General features: G+C 35.7%; 1 protein-coding gene across 1 annotated transcript in view; it reads left to right on the top strand.

Annotated features, from left to right (window-relative positions):
• The window catches only part of LOC124394746 (LHFPL tetraspan subfamily member 6 protein), a 51,078-nt gene extending 34,987 nt beyond the window's left edge, over positions 1-16,091 (top strand). The window contains exons 3-4 of the mRNA XM_046863179.1: positions 10,825-10,923; positions 15,297-16,091. Of these exons, the coding sequence (XP_046719135.1) occupies positions 10,825-10,923; positions 15,297-15,415 (218 nt within the window). The 3' untranslated portion in view covers positions 15,416-16,091. The remainder of the gene's footprint in view (positions 1-10,824; positions 10,924-15,296) is intronic.
• Positions 16,092-22,180: the final 6,089 nt, after the last annotated feature.

Raw genomic sequence — 22,180 nt, 5'->3', positions numbered from 1 at the left:
CCTCAGTTAGAGCATTGAAGATGGGTCGAGGCTGGGTCTTCCAACATGACCATGACCCGAAGCACACAGCCAGGATAACCAAGGAGTGGCTCTGTAAGAAGCATATTAAGGTTCTGGCGTGGCCTAGCCAGTCTCCAGACCTAAACCCAATAGAGAATCTTTGGAGGGAGTTTAAACTCCGTGTTTCTCAGCGACAGGCCAGAAACCTGACTGATCTAGAGAAGATCTGCGTGGAGGAGTGGGCCAAAATCCCTCCTGCAGTGTGTGCAAACCTGGTGAAAAACTACAGGAAACGTTTGACCTCTGTAATTGCAAACAAAGGCTACTGTACCAATTATTAACATTGACTTTCTCAGGTGTTCAAATACTTATTTGCAGCTGTATCATACAAATAAATAGTTAAAAAATCATACATTGTGATTTCTCGATTTTTTTTTTAGATTATGTCTCTCACAGTGGACATGCACCTACGATGACAATTTTAGACCCCTCCATGATTTCTAAGTGGGAGAACTTGCAAAATAGCAGGGTGTTCAAATACTTATTTTCCTCACTGTATGTATGAGGTGCATTTAATCATTCAGAGGAGCAACTGATGAAAGTGTGCCGCTCCACCGCACACTGTTGTGAGATTTTCAGTCATGGCCAGCTGACGCATTCATTGTAAAAGTCCTCACGCATCAAAGAATGCTTAACTGGCTTAATAGCAAAGTCACACAAAAGTTCACACTAACTTGTCTAAGCTCATGAGCCCACTGGTCTTTGCTGCAGTTTGCAAAAATGGCCTTACTTGTGTGTGTATATATATATATATATATATATATATATATATATATATATATATATATATATACACAAGTCAAGTCAGTGCAGGACATTTTATAAGTTATTGTATAATTTCTGTCAGTCACCTTTAACTCATTCTACTTGAACCAAAGAGAAGCAGAGAAATTTAGTTCTGCACTCATTAGAAATGTGAACTGAATTCAAATGATGGCTAAAAATAAGCTTATAGGTGTGATGACATGGTGTTGGCTTGCAGATCTAGAGTCCTCAGTTTTTACATGTTATTCCCTTGTCTGCATGGGTTTCCACTGGTGTCTTTAATTTTATAAATTTTCCTTTAAACCTACTCTTACTCTAAATGTATGTGAGCTTGCAGTTTCATTCAGGCTGTGTTTAGTTCCACCAACACACTGACCAGGATAAAACACTAAATCATTGAATGAACAAATGAATCAATTGGTGACTCTGAGGTGGTTTTCATACTAACCTTAAAGTCACTCTGGGGAAAAAAAAAACAGTGACTCATGTGTCCCATTGAAAAATAGAAAGACTATAGCCAACTATTTTGAATGGGTAGATGAATGAATGGATAATTGATTAAATACTGTTACCAATTCACTAGTTATTTTAATTGAATATATCACCCAATAAATAAACAAACATGCCTCATTGATAATGGATCTAATTAACGGCTGGTAAATAGAGATCTCTTAGATCAATGCAACAAAAGTATGTCAGGGTGCATTGGGTCAAATACTGACGAGGCAAGGAACAAAAATCAACCTTGTTACAGAGCTCTTTCATTATCTTCCATGGGAGTTGGTCATGCTATTGTTCAACTGAAACAACCACCAAGTTTACCATAAAACACATTTGTGTGTTTTAAAATGATTTACTATTAGTAACAGTCCATTATCAGCATGTGGCTGCTTGAAATTCTTTCCATGTCAAATCACTGTCTTGGCATTGACCACTACTTTATCTTAGAATTATACATGGGATGTACTTGGCATGTGTGTCATTTTTTGTTAATTCTTGTAAAATGTACTGCAATTGGAAATAAAGCTTGTTGCCTGTATGTGCCAATTTCTGCTTTTCGGTCTGTGAACATAATAATTGTGATCATATTTATCAATTAAAATACCTTAGTACTAGATTTGGGAGAAGATTCGCCATGTAGGTAAATTAGTTATATTGAACTTTGCTTCTTAAAACAACATATTAGAATAATTTGACCTTTAGGAGTTCAGTGCCTGGGAAAAATAAATACCGACCTAGATCTGTCACCTTCATACAAGGTTAAAGCCTCTTTAGTTTGCTTATAGTTAGATGGAGATAATATATGATTTAAAGTGTACTACTGAAAAAGATCTATAACTATAAATATAATAGTGGGTTGTTAGGCTAGATGTTACCCTTTCATCGGAAATCCTTTAATCATTATTCAGCATTGTGGAGAATCCAAAGCCGAACGGAAGAACAATGGGTGAGAGGCAGGAATACAACCTGAAGGTGATGAGATGCTAGTTCATTGAATGTACGCACACACACACACACACACACACACACACACACACACACACACACACACCTAAAGGCAATATAGTGTATGTAATCCACTTTCTTGCCTTTTAGGGAGAAAAACTGAGAAAGAGAGAAACATGCATAGAAACTCCACATAGACAGTAACCAGAAGTCTGGATCAAGCCAGAGACTCTGGAGCTGTAAACTGTCAGTGCTACCCTCTGTGCCACCGTGACATCTATTAATTCTCACTCTAATTTTAGATGATGATCAAACCTGAATGGCGTGAAATGATGTTTGTTCTGTGTCTCAATTTATAAACAAATGCATTCCCTTGGACTTTTATCCACTCTCATCCATATTCTGGGGAATTTTTGTGTTTAACTTACCCATGAAAGTTCCTCCAGTTTCAAAAATCTAATGCTATTGATCTATTTCTTTGGATTCCCTCACCCTGAAATAAAGCAAGAAATACTCTGATCCTATTGGACTTTAGAAACACAAAAGATTTTCAGAAAAGCAGGGGGAAAGTGTTGCTGTGGCAAGTGGACAACGAAAATGTGCAGAATATCAGAACAATTATATTTTTGTATGTATGGTGTCTTTTATTATTTGGGTGGTTGAACAAAAATGTCATTCAAAAAAACCCTTTTACTATGAGATAGATAGATAGATAGATAGATAGATAGATAGATAGATAGATAGATAGATAGATAGATAGATAGATAGACAGACAGACAGACAGACAGACAGACAGACAGACAGACAGACAGACAGACAGATAGAATTAATTTGAATATTTGAATAGCTCTCCCCTCTCACTTTCTATGCTTCTAACCACATCTGTTCTCTCCATCTTTTGCTTATCTAAGAGACAAGTCTTGTGCAAAAGGTTCCTTCACCTCAGTGCACTTTGGTGCACTTTGCGCCGTTTTCACAAATCTTGTTCTTTTTTTGCACCTCGTTGTCCTCCAACTCCAAGAATGATGGGACACGCTTTTAAAACTGGCTACAGACCTATTCATGTCACCTATTCTCCACTCTCTGAATAACCCAGCCAGTCATTATTTTACCCCTCCCTCTCTCCCCTCACTTTCTCCACCCATTTGAATGCTAATTGAGAATAGTATTGTAAGCCAAGAGAGCAGAGGACATGGAATTCCAGAAACCCCACCGATAAAACCCGGGAAGAGATGTCAAAAAAATGAGTTGCCTCAGAATAGTGATGTGACCTTGCATTCATAAGTTTTTTTTGGTTTGTGTGAGCCTTCAATTACTGGACTGGAGCTCACTCACCAAACATTTTAACATGGATAAACATAGACCAGTCGTTCATGTTTAATTTTTTGTGGTGTACCATGACATTTTACTTTTATGCAATCACTCAAAACAGGATGTAACATCGACTGTATTTGAATAAGCTATTAAAAGCTGTTATACCTCAATATGATTTTCATTTTTTACATGCGCTTTCAAAAATATTACCGTTTATGTAGTAACAACTTACATCACATTGATTTGATTGATTTTCCACATAAAATATTCTGTATTGCAAAATATGTGGGTAATTGTTGACATGGGGACATTTTATGTGAGGAATACCTGCTGCTTTTTATGTCAGAGGTAGCACTGAGATCTTCTACTGAATTAAGCATTTTCAGGACAGAGGGCTTTGAAGAATCTCAGAAACATGACAAGCTGTGTGCCTGATAAGCAGAGGTGTAAAGGGTACCTGAAAATCATTCTTGAGTAAAAGAATAGATACCTTACCTTAAAACTTACTACATTACAAGTTGAATGTCACCAACTTCAATATGAGGAATACAAGTCTTTTTAACAGTACTTGAGTATTTGACTTATAATGAACATAAGCTCAAAGATGCACTAGTCCTCAACACCAAGACACGTTAGTGAAAAGCCAAAAGAGTTGATTTGTGAGGTTTATTTCCTCAAATACTAATACAATACTATACAATACAATACTATACAATACAAATACTAATACTATTACTAATACAAATTTGATTTGATTACAAAAAATTCACCACAACAGCTAAATAAACAGCAAAATAAACACAACAGCTTTTTCAACATGCCAGAATAAAACAAAGATTAAACAAGACGGTAAAAAAAGTCAAAGAGGTAAAGCAATCTTCCCAATAGGTATTTTACAATTAACACATAAAATTATAGTATTATATCACGTCATGTCAAGTTAAAGAAACATTAGTATTTAATGGACAAATACAAATAAAATGAATAATTTTAGATAAAGTAAAACCAGTTAGTCAGAGGTGACTGACTGATTGCAAATTAAAATATAGTGAAGTAAAAAGTACATATATTAAATCATAAATGTAGTTGAGAAGAGAGTAAAAGTTGTTTATATCTTTGATACACAGTCAAACTAAAAAAAATCCCAAAAGAAAGACTTACAGTAAGTACAATAACAAAGTATATTTACTCAAATACAGCACTGTTGATAAGGCTAGTGAAAGGAACTACTGTTAATAGCTACTATAACCTACATGATCAAAAAAACCTAGCTTATTTTATACACTCCACATGTTGCAACTACAAATGGATAAAAGCACTGTGTAATTATTTAATACATGTTTAAAATTTTTGTAATATTACTGTAGTACAAGAGGCATAAAACATGTTTTCTTTGTTTTATTCAAAATTTATCATTGTTAAGTTCTCAAATGCATTGCATTATTTTCAGTGTTTTCTTAAATGTAATTAATGTCATTGAATACATATAAATATGCCACCAGGTGAACATGATGGCTCTAAAATCTGTTTAATTCTTAAGTTATAAATGGGTTCCATTCTCATTGGACTCTTTGTTCAATTCCACATGCCCGTGTTTGAAGTATGCACATTAAATCTTTAATTACTTTTAAGTATACACAATACTCTCAGACTAGCCTGGAAGAGAAGCTGTAGGGTAATCAGCGGGAGTTAGAGAAAACATTAACCACGGACAAGTGCTCATCAGGGCCCACTCATATTGAACACTAATGGGTAAAAAGATGATTGGTTGATAGACCAGCACATACTCTCTGTTTAAATGGTGTAATATCTGTAAAAGGCACTGAACATTGAGTATATGTTAATGGGCTGATGGATGGATATATATATATATATATATATATATATATATATATATATATATATATATATATATATATATATATGTTTAAAACATATGTGAGATTCGAATCTCGGATTTCTCATACTGTCTGTGGATAATCATCTCATTAGCTTTTTCCATTGAATCTTTTATAGCACTAAGACACTTTCACTTTGCATCAGATTGCTGAGGCCATACTTTTGTCCTATTATGTTTTTTTTTCAGTAAAAACGGTTTTATAAGCAGAGCTGTACATCATTTCCCCCAAGTTGTAGCTGTGAGTTTTTAGTGGCTGTAGCCAATTTCAATTCCTCTGATTGCAGTGGGAAAAACAGATGCTCTCTTCACAGAACCTCTTCACAGTTGTCAGAAGCTCTCAGATTTATCTCATTATCACCTGTTCACGGTGCTGCTTAGGGCTGTGTAAGTGTTTTTTTCGTTGTTTTAATTCTGCAATTGCAAATCGCTGTTAATGTAATAATACACAATCTGTTGTCAGGTATATGGCATTTAAACACACATGAGTGAATGGTTAAACTAGGTTTATAATACATTTTATTTTGAACATTAGATTTTATAATTCACAGGTTCTCTACACAGAATTTGAATGGAATACCAGATAAACCTCAATAGCTAGAAAACAATTGCACATGCAGTGTCCGTACCATTTTTTAAACATGTAAGCATGATAAATATGAATCATTTACAGCCCTAATATTTACTGGAAGTTAAACTATCTGTAGGGTTTTAGCAGGCCAAACAAAACAGACTTTGAGGTGCTACATCGAAAATATTCATCATAGCAAAGCCTTCTTTGTTCTTTATAAATCCAAAACTATAATGTATAATTCATTAATCACTGTTGTTGGTTTAGTAATGAACCAAAAATGTAATTCAAGTATTAAATGTTTACTTTATTATTCGTTATTCTCGTGAAAAGATTTGTTTTATTTTACACTCTGGAACTAATCAAAACAAATAATGACCCATGAAATGAAAGACCCATGAAATGCATGTAGGAAACTGAAAACAGTTCTCTGGTATTACTCCGATGAACCATTTAAAATGAGATTTATTTACGGTCCCTCAAACACAAGGCAATCTGGGAAAATAAATGTTTAATAAACATTTTTATTATCATGTGACCATCCAAACCTATGACCACTTGGGAAATAATAATAATTGTGCACCAGAATTGTCCATTAATCACTATAGAAACAGGTTTTATCAACATTTGAAACTTTCAGTTGTTTTTACTATGGTAAACATGCTTTGAGTGTGTCAAACATGTAGATAATACATATCTAGGACACCAAATTCCATGTAGAACAGAACAACAATACATTTTTGTCATCTGTCTTGTGATCTGAACATCTGACTACCATGTTGTATTCATGGTCTCTAACTGGATTTAATGGCTCCCTTCCAGAGTAACTTGCAGATGCACTGTGATCTAGTAATTAACTGCTTCACACTCCTTTTCTCAGTACTGTACGCCTGAGACATTAAGATTAATTAAATTCCACACATTTGGTTCGAAATTATCCTTAAAAAACTGTTGTATCCAAGAGCTACAAACAGTGTTTAGATCAAGTGAAACAGGGAGTAATAAGAAAAAAGATGAAGAAGTCTGCATCAGTCCCTTTGGTGCTCATGAGTCCCTTTGGTGCTCATCAGTTCTGACGCACTTATCCCTAACAACCACTGAATATATTTATCAATAGACAACATCCAAAATAGATTTTACCATGTAAAAAATACAACACTCACATAAAAGCCTCCAAGCTCAAGCTGTCGTTCACAAGTCTGCCCCCTTGGCATCTTGGCATGAAGACCATATCTGCAGTTGGCATTTTCATTCTTAGTAATCCTCACCCACCCTTTCCACCCGCCCAAGCTCAGGCTCTCAATATCCCACATAGGGAGTGTGGAGGATAGGATTAAACATGCAAAATGCCTAATGAAATGCAAAGGAATGAGCAATGAGAGGCCACATGGTGAAAAGCAGTCTGCTACTCCTGCTTATGATATATTTGTATGAACACATGATCCTGATGTAGCCACACCCAGCACATGTTAGTGTTTATCCTGCTCTAAAAGTCTGTCGACCATGGAGAGAAGAGTCACTGCACAACAACACAAAACTCTTCTGACTGTCCACCTTAATCCTTTAATTAAAAGTCCTGCTCTATTCTGATCCAGGATGACTTCACTCCTTCTACACGGGTTTAAGGGCTCACTCCACACTCATCAACATACCAAATCTTTCAGAATAAAGGTGTCGATCCCTCTCGTACAATTCAAGAGAGATATCAAATCTGTGCCAAAAGCATTGAAGCTGATGTTTTTTGGTGGCTAATCATGGATCACTGTTCAATTTAGTCCATTTTCGAAATGCAAAATCTTACTTCACTAAAGTACAAAATCATTATTACCTTTACTAAATAGTTTTTAATACCCACAGATATTCTAATTAAGCGGTGTTTATTTGAAAAAAAGTTTCATAATCAGCTATGAGAATGAGTCAGTTTGACAACAAGCTTAATGACAGAGTAAATGCAGTATATAATTTTCATTTCTTATGCAATTGCTATAAATACAGTACCTTTGTAATCACAGCCACAATCTATTTAGATATATAATAAACTGCATTGTTTTGGGGCAAAAAACTCTAGTTTACTATCTGGCAAGCTGAACATTGATATAACTATTCTAATGTATGCAAGATGTCCAAATTAGGTCATGCGAGAAAGTCAAAAGTAGCTAAGTTCTGTGAGAAAACTGCTGAACTGGTTTAGCACCATGGTGTTTGTGCAGCTCAATAAGGGAAACTGCTATAAACGTCAGCAACAGAACAAAAATATGTTTCTGTTACGTGTACATTATTCCATATTCTCTGTGAAACCATTTTGTGCTTCAGCCCCGGATGAGATTTGCAGTGGACCTCATTATGTTTTTTATGGCAAGATCTACAAATGTGCAGAAACATCAACATCCAACATCTGTCACATGTTCAATGCTTGTTGGAGCTGATAATGTGCTTTGCTAAAGGTTTGGTGAATAGAGTGTGTGGATGAAGAGAGAGAGAAAAGCGAGAGAACAGAGAGGAGGAAGATGAAAGAGTAAAGCAGTACTTTGGTTGAATGATCGCTGGAGACTGGAGCCACTTGCTTCCCTTATTTCTTGTATTCCAGCTGTTTATAATGAGGGAAATGAATAGAAATAAGGATTGTGTGTTGTAACTTGTAACAAGATTTATTATTCTGCACTTTTCCCCAGTTGTTTTGAATCTGTTAGTTATGGATGTGGTTTGTGGGCATGTGCACTTGAGGCTTGAGGACATATACATTCCTTTTTCATCAGAAAGAATGAATATTGCCTTTATAATCATTAGATTCAACAGTTTATGGTTGTTGAAAAACAGAAAATGTATATCTCATTTCATACAAATAGTTGAACTTTAGACAGACATTAGGTTTTCATACAATAGAGCAAAGTGAATGTTAGCTTTTGCCAAAGCTATGAAAAAATCCATCCTCCTTTTGTTTCTGTTTTTCAACACTGCAGGACATTTCAAACTGATTACACGCCTCTTTATCTGTTGACATTACTTAGGACTTGAAAGAGAATTCATGAATTTGTTTCAAATTCAGGCTGAATATGCTGGCGTCCCAACATAACTTCAAGTTATGCATTCTCTCAGTTGTTTTGAGATGCGGCAGAAGCTTATTTAAGCTCTAATTTGTAGAGGAAACTTTTCACCAGTATAATTTTTAGTAGTGACCAACAAAGTATCCCAGAAGCTTTTGATGCAGCATATTTTAGATCTCATCATTTAAAAGATTCACTGCGGTACAAACCCACCAACACTTTAAAATTGGGACAGTGAGTCAACGGAAAGAGACTTCTGAAGCTGAATGTGCTGCATTAATAAATATTGTTTCAATTATACTTTTAGTTTTAATTGGCTATTGATTGTGAAGTTGTGTTTGAGATTAAACATCAGCGTCCATGGGAAGAGACAAAGTGGTCATAGGCATTGTGAAAAACGATCTGATAAATTAACACAATAATAAGGTGAACACAATAGGGCAAGAAAGCAATTAATAAAAATCACCAGGGACATGACCAAAACAGAAACAATAAAGCAGCATAAACCAAGTCATTGTTTCACTGGGAACATGTGGCATTCACTATTCAATGATCATTTGCACCGACTGTCACTTAGGTGATATTTCTCAAAACGTTTCATTAAAGTCTAATTAAAAAATTGCCATACAGAGCATCACTGCGGAGGCTGTGTTTTATTAGGTGCTAATAAATGCTAACACCAGTGAACATGTTCACCATGCCTCTCTTCACACCAGCGAATATGAGGATCCTTTTCATTCTGCTTGTATTCCACAGTGAAGTCTTGTGTGTAGTCTACACACAACTGCACACAGTGCACTTCTCCTTTATGCACTCTGTACACTCCCTGTTAAGTGTCAGCATTTATTTATATAAGACGGCTGTCGAGTGTTAATATTCTCCTTAGTGGAGTGTGGGCTATAATAAATGTATCTGCCTTTTCTCATTTAAGCGGTGTATGATAGACTTGTGTGGGGGATTGATTTATTCCCCTTATCTCTCTCTGCCCCTCCAAGCGGAAGGGTTATTTAGGGTTGGGCCTATGTGTGTCTCGCTCGCTTCATCACCAGTCTAAAACTGATAGGCGAACAAGAGGCAAATTGGAAGGGATTAACCTCATGTGACAGTAAAGCCCCTCAACTGAAGCACTGAGGGATAATATCCATCCAGAGCTGACCTTGCAGCTTGGTGCTGAGACCTGGTGAATAGCAAAAATGCAAAGAGCAGCAAGAATTTGCTTGTGACACCGGAGATGAGGCTACAAGGGGGACTGGGGTTCAAACAAGGTCTTTTCCACTACTTTTAATATCACATACTGCCTAAAAGCAGCTTAAGCAGCTGCCACATTATACATTCACGGTGTTTGCTGGCTTCCTCTTCATGCCTTGGTTACAGAAACGCATTCATAGAGATTGTCTATCTCCCGCAAATTCTCTTCTGTGTCTGAAAATGTGCTTTTATATATATATATATATATATATATATATATATATATATATATATATATATATATATATATATATATATCTATGGGAAATGTGAATCTTTAGTATATATAGTGTGGTGCCTTCTGTAGACTGTAATACAGTTATTTATTGAGTAAAGTTAAAAAACTTCCTGATAGCGGTGGCCGTTTTATTTTATTACACCTGAGCACCTTTAAAAGGAGTCAGACGGACAGAGGAGTTGATTAACAGGACAATTGTTTAAAAAAACACCTTAATTGTATTTGCTTGTCTTCTCTGCAGGTCTTCTCATTGGATCGGGATGTGCCCTGTACCCTCTCGGCTGGGACAGTGAGGAGGTCAGACAGACATGTGACAATCGCTCAGACCAGTTTAAACTGGGTAAGTCCAATTTCATCATTTGCAAAGAAGACAATCTATGAATCCAGGCAGCAGCATTGTCTCCATGCAGGAGTAATGACAAGGAAAGTATTCCTTTTACGTTGCTACTGATACCAACACTTGTCAGGAGTTAGCTAACACAGAATGTCTAAAATGTGACATTTGTGTGACTGAATTAAGGCTGTAGATATAAATATATAACATGCTGTAACTGACATTGGTAGAAGAAGCCATCTAGTCAAATCTAATCAGATATTTGCATAGAATGCTGCCTGCTGAGATCTGTTTATCTGTCCCCTTTTGTAGGAGGTACATATTTCTTGTTTAATTTAATCCTGTCACTTGGCGAAAAGATAATTAAGGAAAGCAAATTATTTTTTTGACTAGAAATAGTTATTTAGCTGATCTCAGCATTTGCTTTATTATTCGAAACTGTTCTTCATTCTATATAGTATATAAGCATATTTCTGTCTTTTTTTTTTTTTTTTTTTTTCTGTATTCTACATTTTTTATGGCATATCCCACCTTTGAAAAAACTGGTTTCTAAATTGTACCTTTATAACCACTAAAGTGCTGCCTTCTATGACACTCACTGTTAAAGCAGGGTTGGTGTCACGGCATACCCGCACATGCCTTCTATTTTAAACAGAGCTTTCCATTTTCTAGGGCATTTGGAGCTTTAGGAGTGGTGCACACCACAGGTCTGAGGTGTTTTTATAATAATAGTCAATAGATTATTTTGTGGGGAAAAATTCAGTAATGTTGTGATGTTCATAAATCAGTTCACTAAAGTTCATAAAAATTGTTCCGTGAACTTTAGCGAACTGTTAGCTGGGTATTGGCATAGCCATGTTACAGTGTGGAAATTGTGTATATTGCAGCAAAAATCAATCTTTAATTTTTAGCTCAGGCTAAGGGCAGAATTCGGAAGTACAGATGGTCCCCGTGTTACAATGGTTCGACTTAAGATTTTTCGATAGTGATACGACAAAATTGTATAAATATAAAACATTCCGCACACATACGTTTCGATGCACAGCTGGGATGAGCGTATCCCTCGCCCTGTGAGATGCCCCACTCTCGTTAGCGGTCAATGGAGTAAAGTTGTCTGTGTGTATTTTTTTCTGTTTTAAACAGCAATCTTAGTGATAAAAGTATGTCTTCCAAGCACCCAAGTATGTCTCCTGCTGGTAGTGAAATAAAAAAAGAGAAAAGCCTTCAGTTTAGAGCAAAAAAAAAAAACTATAAATCAGCATGAAGCAGGAAAGACTGTCACAGTCATAGCACCATCTTCAACGATACTTTTGACTTACAATGGGGTCCTAACATATCTCCATCTGAAGTAGAGGACTTCCTGTAGAGCTAAGCTGAACAGAGCTGATACAAAAACATCAGAAGAAATCTGACGTGAATAATTTCTTCAACTGACGAAATTCATTTAACTCAACTCACTGAATTCTGATGTATTGATTGTTTTGTAGGTACTTATCTAACTATGACATGTTTACAAAAGTCTTCTGCATGTGAAAATATGACATCTCTAACTAGAACGACACTGATGATAGAAGGTTTAAAGAAGAGTTTATTATTGATGGCATCAAAAGAAGGTTTAAGATTAATTATCACATGACCCACAGTCTTAGAGGCAGGCAGACATCTGAATTTGTTGATGTCAAGTTTCCTTCAAAAACAGTTGTAACCATTTTATTCAGACCAGAAACCACTAAGCTTACGGTTGTCATTTGTCTTTTGTGGTCTATTGGCCTGTGTGTGCTTAGTCAATCTGCTTCTTCTGCTCCAGAGATATTTTGGTTGAAAAATCATGATAAATTAAATACTCTACAGTGTTGACATGTGACATCTTAATCACTGTTGATCACATGATATAGAAGTGTCGGTGTGAAAACATACCAGCCCAAGTAGAGAGCAAATCTGTAAGGTGTTTCACCTGACATGGCTGTCATTACTACATGGCATGGCATAGCACTGCTAATAACTATGTGCAAGTCATTTTGTTAACAGCTAATAATTTGACATGAATGCTAAAATATAAAGTCTTATATTGTTGCCTTATTTTCTCTGAAAGACAGGAAGCTCTTTGCCCCGCTTGCATATTTATAACAGGCTCCAGGGTGTATGTTGAGTGTACTTTCTTTTAATGCAAATCACTTGTTTATTTAGTACATTTAATACCATACTTAATAAACTACACAATGTATAGGGTTGTTTTATATTGTACCCCACTTTAGACCTCTGAATGCTTCTTTCAGGCTTTTTATAACCTCATTTTGAGTGTACAAGTACCCGTTACAGTGTCGTTTACTTACTGCGCATGAATGCCACTGGCAGTCTAACTTAATGCCCCAGTTGGGAATCACTTTCTTGCAGGCTTTAAGCAAAAAACAGCACTGCAGGAACGTGCAATCCAGCACAGAAATGTGCAATAAGCACACTGTCAGCAAGTCCTGGATGAGAATTACATTGTTAAAGCATCCATTATCATAAATGCTCTATCACTGATTAAGAGTTGTTTCACCTATTATGTGTATATCTGATATGGATGTAAAACATGTGACCAAATTGAAGTACTGGCACTTTATTTCTACTGGATCTCTGAAAGCACAAATGTGGATAGAGGAAAAAATAGATGGTATGCAGTAGCCTTGTTTTTATTAATTAATTGTTCACAACCTCATAAATATAAACCTTACTCAAGGGGAAAATGCTGCATGTGATCTCAATACACTTGCACTGTTCTTCATATTACAGCATTTGAAGCAGAGAACTAATGGCCATTTCTGACCTTTAGATAAAATGCTTAGTTTCTAAATGTTTTCCTTGCATGAGGAAAACCCCAAAAACTCAGTCACATTCACAAGTTAGAATAACACCCTTATGAACTACGATCGCAAGAGCTGCATCCAAAGATTTCAAAAAGAACCTACAGAGATTGTATGAAAAATGTTATTTCTTTATATTGAAAATATTTCCTCTGTCCACATCTGCTTTGAGACAGTGCATATTTTGTATCCTTGTTATATATCATGAGACAAGAGCAAAACATTGTATTTCCCATCAGATTATGCACTGCTGGCTAAAAAGCTCAGCTTGGGGTTTTTTCCTGTCTATTTCGTATTCAGCTATAACTCCTCTGTTACGGACCACCATGAAAAATAATATATGTGGAAATGGAGGTCGTTAAAGGCCAATGACTGGTTTATTATGCTGTTTGTCAGCACAGAATATATTACAATATTTTAAACAACACTGCTTTCAGCAAAAATAACATGTGTAGAAGCAGTTCAACAGACATACAAAGTGATGGGTTTAGGAGGGAAAAATTTACTGGAGAACTGTGAATGCGCTGAAATTTATCAATCACTCAACAAACTCTTTAACTCCAGGCACAGGATTGAAGGTTTGGAAAAGGACAGCTGGAGTCTATGCTTAAATATGCATTTTGGAAGACACTGGAAGACACTTCAGTTTGGTTCTTTGAATGAGTATCAGCTGGGTTTAGTTCCTCTGTGTGATGCATGACTGGCTCTGTTTCCCACCAGAGGTCACTTTGAGAATGTGAATCTTTTTTTGTTTGCTTCACTAAAATCAATAAAAGGAGTCTTATTGAAAACTTATAAAAACATCCTATCGCTTTATAATTCAGTGTACATTTTCGAAAAAAAAACTTAACATGAGAATCCTAACTTTCGTAACTATGGAACATTTCATTATTTTTGAATTAAGTTCAGGGCCGTGGCTAATCTTTGGAGCCCAGAGCTGGAGGAAGGGGTCACAAAACTTCCAGGATGATCTCGGAATATATTTATACCCAAGAATTAGAAATGAATACAAAATTAAGGCATGCATAGTATGCTCTTATAAGGAAATGAATTGAAATTTACCATTTCTGAATGTGGAAAGCGGTCTTAAAAAATTGCTCTTGGTATTGTTGTGTTTCTTAAATCATTCGCAAATATACCTGCAATTTGCCTCTTAAAATATCATTAAACTGGACAGTTGTCTAAAAGTTTTATAATCGTTTAATTTAATCATTTATTACAGGATTTATTTCATTACATTTTGGAAACCTGTAAACAAAACATACAGTACACATTAGTTTTTAGATTATGGGTGAATAGGTATTAACTGTATAAAAATGCAGGTGTAAATGCATCCAAGCTCCAATGTAAATCTCATTGTTACTTGCACTTTAAGTGGCACAAAGCCATCCCTAAAGCCTGTTTAATGCTGAAGTGCTATTATGATTAAAGAAGTGGACTCTATGTTGAGTTTGCCCCTAACACTTTGTGTGTGTGTGTGTGTGTGTGTGTGTGTGTGTGTGTGTGTGTGTGTGTGTGTGTGTGTGTGTGCAGGCTCGTGTGAGATCGGCTGGGCGTATTACTGCACCGGAGCAGGCGCAGCTACAGCCATGCTGATCTGCACCTGGCTGGCCTGCTTCGCTGGCAAGAAACAGAAACACTACCCATACTAGGAGAGATTCAGACAGCTTTACCTTCAGTTTTAAGCACAGAGCCAACAGCACAGCGCAGCCAAGGACGAATGCCTCAGCGTGGACTACACAGTGTAGAGACTCTTTCACCTAAGGCATGAGCACTTTCTGCATTCCTTCTTTTCCAGCTGCTGGGACCCTCTCCCAGGCTCAGTGCTCACATGGAAGTAGCTATTCATACAAAATAGACTGATCACACACAGCAACTGATGCTCTCTCATATCAAAATCAGAAGGACCAATTACTCTTGATGTCTTCTGTTAATCCTGAGAGTGCTCCTCTTACTCTTCTTCTTCTTCTTTCTCATCTTCTTTGTTCAGTGTACTAGTGCTAGTAAAGTCTGTTACAAATATAAAGTTAAACCCACATCATAATTATGAATTGTTTATGAATTGAAATGTTTATATTTACATTTCCATCTTCACATTACACTACAAAATGCAATAATTGTCATATTCACCGTACAGTGTTAAATAAGCATTATCAGATACGGTTAATGTCTATCATTTTATGATCATGTATACTATAGAAACAGTATATGCTATATACAGTACATACATTGTGATATGCAGTATAAGCTTCATGTTGGCACAGATTTTGTGACATGTATTGTATTAGTCATTATATATGTTGTAAATAAAACCTTTTCTTCCACAAATATTAGTGATTTGAATTTTACATGTGCATATGTATATTTTGTGATTTTTCTCTTTAAGCCTACTTACAGTACATTGTATATAATATTTCACTTAATACAGTAATACTGCTGGGTTTGACATGGTCTTTGTATTCTTTACAAACTATGGCACTGGCATGTGGAGTATTCTAAACTCTAAAACTCTAAAATATAAAATATGAATGCTATTGCATTCAAATACTTCCTCTATATTTGTGTGCTTTAAACATATAGCTGGAAAAATTAGGTGTTCCAATACATATACCGTATTTTTCGGACTATTAGCTGCTACTATTTTCCCACGCTTTGAACCCCGCAGCTTAAACAACAAAGCAGCTAATTTATGAATTTTTCCTGGGTTTTTCCCGGTTTCACAAACTTCAAGCTAAAAAACTGAGCGACATAACATTAGACCAATGACATTTCCGAACGGAAACAAAACGCACCTCACCTGTGTTCTGAGCTGCAAGGCATCGGGAGAAAAGCTTCCACCGGTGTTGATTTTTAAACACACAACGATACCAAAAGATAAACTCTCGAGAGAAATAGTTGTGAAAGGAAGGAGGAAGACAGTGAACAATGACTTTCTTGGTAAGCTGCTGTTTAGATACAAACGCGTTGAGTCTGGGTGAAGGGAGAGCTCACTAACTCCAGTTGCAACAGAAATCATATAAGCACAGACAGGTTTCCAAAACTCGTGCTTTTTTATTTTTCTTGGCAACAGCGTTATGGGTTAGTCAAAGAAATTTAGAAATGAGCATCAGAAAATAATAAGGACATATTCCTCAGTCTCACACGCACACACGCAGTAATACCTGAAGAGTGCAGTGTCAAGCTATTCCCAAAATACCGCTATGCTCCTAATAGAAGCGCAACATATTGCATTTAGTGTCTTTCGGTAAAGCCTGTGTAAAGTTCATTAGTTTTAGTGTAGTGCGGCTTATTTATGTTAAAAATAAAACTATTTGTAAAATTCAGTGGGTGCGACTTATATTTGGGTGCGCTTAATAGTCTGGAAATTACGGTATGTTTTTGTCCTTTGTGTTTTCACAAAATATAAAGGACCATTTTAGAAATGCATGTCTTTGTGTTTAAAATTGTGGTAAATAGATTTTGCACATAATGTCACTTGGTAAAGTAAAAAGAAAATACCTAATTTGCAGTTAAGGGTCAAGAGAATTTTGCTGTTAATCCTCGCCATACTGAGGTTCGGTGATCCGGTTGCTGACTCTGAAGATCAAGTGTTCTTTGCCCAGAGGGAACTGCCAGAGCATTTGCAAGGTAACAAGTTTGTGGCTGAAATTCTCAATCAATGACCTGTAGAAGCAATCACCCACAGAGCTGTGCCCTTTCTGCAAAATGCCTTCGATTGCCTTGCTCTTTCTGGCACAAAAATAGATACAGGAATGTTAATGATAATGTGGGGAAAGATCTCTTTCTCGGTTGTTGCTAAAGTAGTCATTTAAATGCAGAGGGACTTAAATATTGTGGGCTACTTAAACTACACAAAACACCACAACACCCATAGCTGATTAATGATGACAACCTGATTAACATTGAATTTAAGTTTGACCTGCAAAGGAAATCATCTTTACAGTGAAATAAACTGAAAATATTGGTATACATTGCAGATACATTTTTCTAAGCAACCCTTCCAGGGATAAGTGCTTAAATTCTCCATATTATAGAGCACTTGGAAGTCTACAATTCACCCACTTGAACTGCCTCTTTGACTGTAATACTGGTGTTTTTTTCTAATCCAAAGCATTTTACATCATGGTAAAACTACCATTGGTCTTACAGTACAGCTACTTGCATCCTTACAAACATGTTTTTATAACAGCATTAGCTAATTATTCAGCTGATTATATAATTATTATACCTGAGTAGGGCAGCAATGTATTTTATAGCTAGATTAGCTAATATTACCATTACAGCACCACTTGTAGGTACGTTTTAGGTAATTAAAACAAATCACTGATAAGCTAGCTAGCATTACTGTGCAAAATAGCAGCCACTGCCTCCATTCAAGCTACCTAATATAAAATAATGATTGCCTAGAAATTCAGTTAGATAACCATTATACAGTAGTAACAATGATATTGTTTAATTAAAGCCAGTACTCAGATTCAATACCAGGCTCAACGGCATTACTCTAAGGGATTTTGTGTAATTACACTCTCTGATTTATATCATGTGATGGCGAGAGATGAAGCTACAGGGACTAAATTGGGAGCAAATATATTTCTGTTTACAGCCAGGTGCAAATTGCTTTTTAATTTTTTTTTTATATCTACAACTACCTAGTAGATTTTAGGCCTAGCAAAGAAAAACAGCTTCACTATTCAATTCATTTTTATTTGTATAGCGCTTTTAACAATGAAAATTGTCTCAAAGCAGCTTTACACAGATAATGTGGTGATAAAAATTAATAATATGTTCTTTATAAGTGTAAGGTTGTCCCTGATGAGCGAGCCGGTGGCGATTGTGGCAATCTGTGGAAAGGAACTGTGAAAAGGAACTTCACTACTGTTTTAGATCACTAAGATGTACGGTAGAATCTACTGGTAGATGTATGGTATTGTAAGCAAAGATCTGACGGGTATAAAATCACGCTTTCAACTTCTTTCCAAAAAAAACTCTGATTCATCTTCTCTACTCTTTCTATTTTCTTTCATTCCATGACCATGACAAAGTGTAATAGCTTTTTGATACCTTTTTTTGCAGCACTTCAGAATCCAACAGCCCCATTTAATGTAAATATTCATTACTTATAAGTTCAAAGTTCTCATAGGTTAGCCTAGCAAATTGAAGCTTTCATTTGCAGTCATGCCTGAGGAATCTGAGGATGTTTTATGTATTCCTTCTCTCCGTTTAAATAACATCTGTTCTGTCAAAGGGTTTTTGTGCTTATGATTATAACCAGGCATCAGATACATATCTGAAATGCAGTGTAGCCTCACGTATTGGGGTGTGTGACGTGGGTTGCTTAATCCTCTGTATCAATTTTATAGACTACTGAAAAATGTGCTGAGAACTGAAAAATGTAGGGATCTGTGAACATATATTTGAAACGTTTTTATCTAATTAAATCACCTCTTGCCATGTTTTTAGGTACTGGAAAAAAAATAGAGGAAAACACACACAGACATTGGGAGAACACCAGACAGACAGTAACCCAGGGTCAGAACTAAACCAGAAATCAAGGTCCTATAATAAAAATAAAAACCCCTCTTATACTTGATTAACAGCAATGCACTTCTGCTTGATGTAAGTAAATGGAATATATTAACAAACCCTTATTATTATTTAACGTCTTGTCTTACAAAACCACTGACTCAGCTTATAAGGAATCGGGCTACTGATTAGATCATTTGAGAGTTTTAAAACCAGCACCACTAAGTTATCACTGTTAGTTTCTTGGGCATGAGTTTTGTCCAAATTCTTGTCATAGTTATAAAACAAATATAAATATATATAAATATTTGTCTTAAACTGGTTCTGTAGTGATTTAAACCATGATTATAACCTTTTCAACAACATGTATGACATCATAATATATATTATTATGTTATTAGTGCTTGCTGTGTGTGTGTGTGTGTGTGTGTGTGTGTGTGTGTGTGTGTGTGTATATATATATATATATATATATATATATATATATATATATATATATATATTTTTTTTTTTTTTTTTTTTTTTTTCTAGTGCTTAGATAAGATATAGTCTCTTATGTGCACAAGCAATCATTAAATGAAATATGACACATTTGGAAAAATAAACCTTTTCTAACAACAAAGCAATACCATAAAAATCATTCTGTTCACGTACAATTTCAATTCAGTTCAATTTTTATCACAGACAGAAATCTAGCTTGCTAATGAACAAGCCTGAGGAGACAGTGGAGGAGAAAAAACTCCCTGAGATGACATGAATTAGAAGGATTGAGAAGAACAAGATTTAAAAGTGATCCCATCTGCTTGTGAATGGCACACAGAAGAGTGGGATTACAAATCATTATGCTATATTGTACAGTCATAAAACGAAGAGAAACATTTCTAAATAGAAATATAGATAGAAGTATAGAAAATGGATGCCGAATATTTAACAAAATATAGTGTAAAAGAGTCCCAGGATTCCTGCGATAAACGTAGTCCCGGCCCACTATTTTGAAGTGAAAGTAGAATTTCAAGAATGCTTATATTTCATATAACTACACAGGGTGGTTTCTCTGTTTACCACATAAAGTGCCTTCAGTGAATACAAAAAAAAATTATATATTTTCATGATTAAATTTTCATGATTATTGGTGCTCCACTGCCCAATCTCCAAGATCTTGACTCATCTACAGTGGAGAAAAGGGCTAAGAAAATCACTTTGGACCCCACACACCCAGCCCACTCGCTCTTCAAACTGTTGCCTTCTGGTCGGCGCTACAGAGCTCCGTCCACCAGAACAGCCAGGCACAAAAACATTTTTCCCGCAGGCTATACTCAGCATGAACAATTAAAATATTCATATCTACACGTTGTACATAGAATCCAAATGGTCCATTTGTAAACTGTACACTTGTGAATAACATCTGTACATTTATTTAACAACTTTTTTACTCTGTATATATTGCATTATTATTTAACTGTCTGGTTCACTATTCTGTTACACTATGTCTGTACTTTCTCCTGCACTAAAAGCTCCTGACACCAAGTCAAATTCCTTGTGTGTAAGCATACTTGGTAATAAGGCTATTTCTGATTCAGATTTTGATTCTAATTATATCTTCTTATGCAGGATGCATCTTTAGGAGGAATTTAGCAAGCTAGCTAGGCACCTTTTCTAGCTGTCAGTGTGATTCTTTTGGGCTCTAAGTCCGGTAAGCATTTATTTATTTTTTTTCGTATTGTGTATAAAATGCTAATTAGTTTTATTTATTTTTTGTTTTGGAAACTGTTGCACTGATGGCACTTGTAATCATGCTGTTATACTGAATATTAATTGGTGTGGCTCTAAGCACAGGGTCACACACAGTCAATATTCTCTTGCTTGTGTGATATAGCTTAATTATAATCACAGCACAGGTCTTAAAAAGTTCAAGTGGCTACTTTTTCTAGGTAAGGTTATCCAGCAAGGTAAGTCGGTTTTATTCATGTCAGGTAATTACTAGCAATGTAGTGCTGTAGATTATGTAAAATGCAGAAAGCTTTGAGATGAAGAAGCAGGAATAGAACACATGAATGCAGAGAAATTCGGTTTAATCAGGCAAATCCAGATGGTACAAACAACCATATATCATGGCATCCCAGCAACTAGCATGTTATCAGGCAGAAAGCATGCATATAGAGATCACCAGAGAGGCAGAACATGTGGTTATGCAGGATAGAAGTATACTAGGAGTTGAAAGAGGTACAGAATATACGTGATGGTGACAGAGCCGCTTCTATGGCATTGCAATTTTTAAAGATAAACATAACATACAGTGGTTTTCCATACGCTTTTGCAATATACACATGCAATCAGGTTCACACTACTATATTTTGGAAAGGCAAACAGGCAATAGGATGGAAAATATTTTCACAACACAATTTTTCCTGACATAACACCAAGACTGAAATGAACAGCATACATTTTCTGATAATCCGACAGTGACATTACTCTAGGTGTAGCATCGATTTATCTCTATTCAGCTGCAGGTGCTGTTATCAAGCCTCAAAAAGTGATGCTTGAAGAATAAGCATAGTCTTTTCAGTCTGTGGTTCAAATATGTTTGTGCTATGGTGTGAAGCAAATACAAACACACAAATCCAGTAATACACAAGTACAAGATATAATTTTAGACATTTCAAATGGTCCTCTTGTTGTTGTCATGGCTATAATTACTTTTCAGTCAAACAGGTGCCAAAAACACATTATACACAAGGAAGGAGAAAAAAAGGACACTAACAATAGATCAGCATTTTTGTTAATAGAAAAAAAAACAGAATATATCTGAGATTCACATTATCAGATACGGATTATGCAGCTAAATGTGGTCTGAAAGGATACTTGAGCCAGATAAATAAAATGTATCCCTGTAC

Source organism: Silurus meridionalis, chromosome 12 (assembly GCF_014805685.1).
Source record: "Silurus meridionalis isolate SWU-2019-XX chromosome 12, ASM1480568v1, whole genome shotgun sequence".
NCBI lineage: Eukaryota > Metazoa > Chordata > Actinopteri > Siluriformes > Siluridae > Silurus > Silurus meridionalis.
This window is presented reverse-complemented; position numbering and strand designations above follow the sequence as displayed.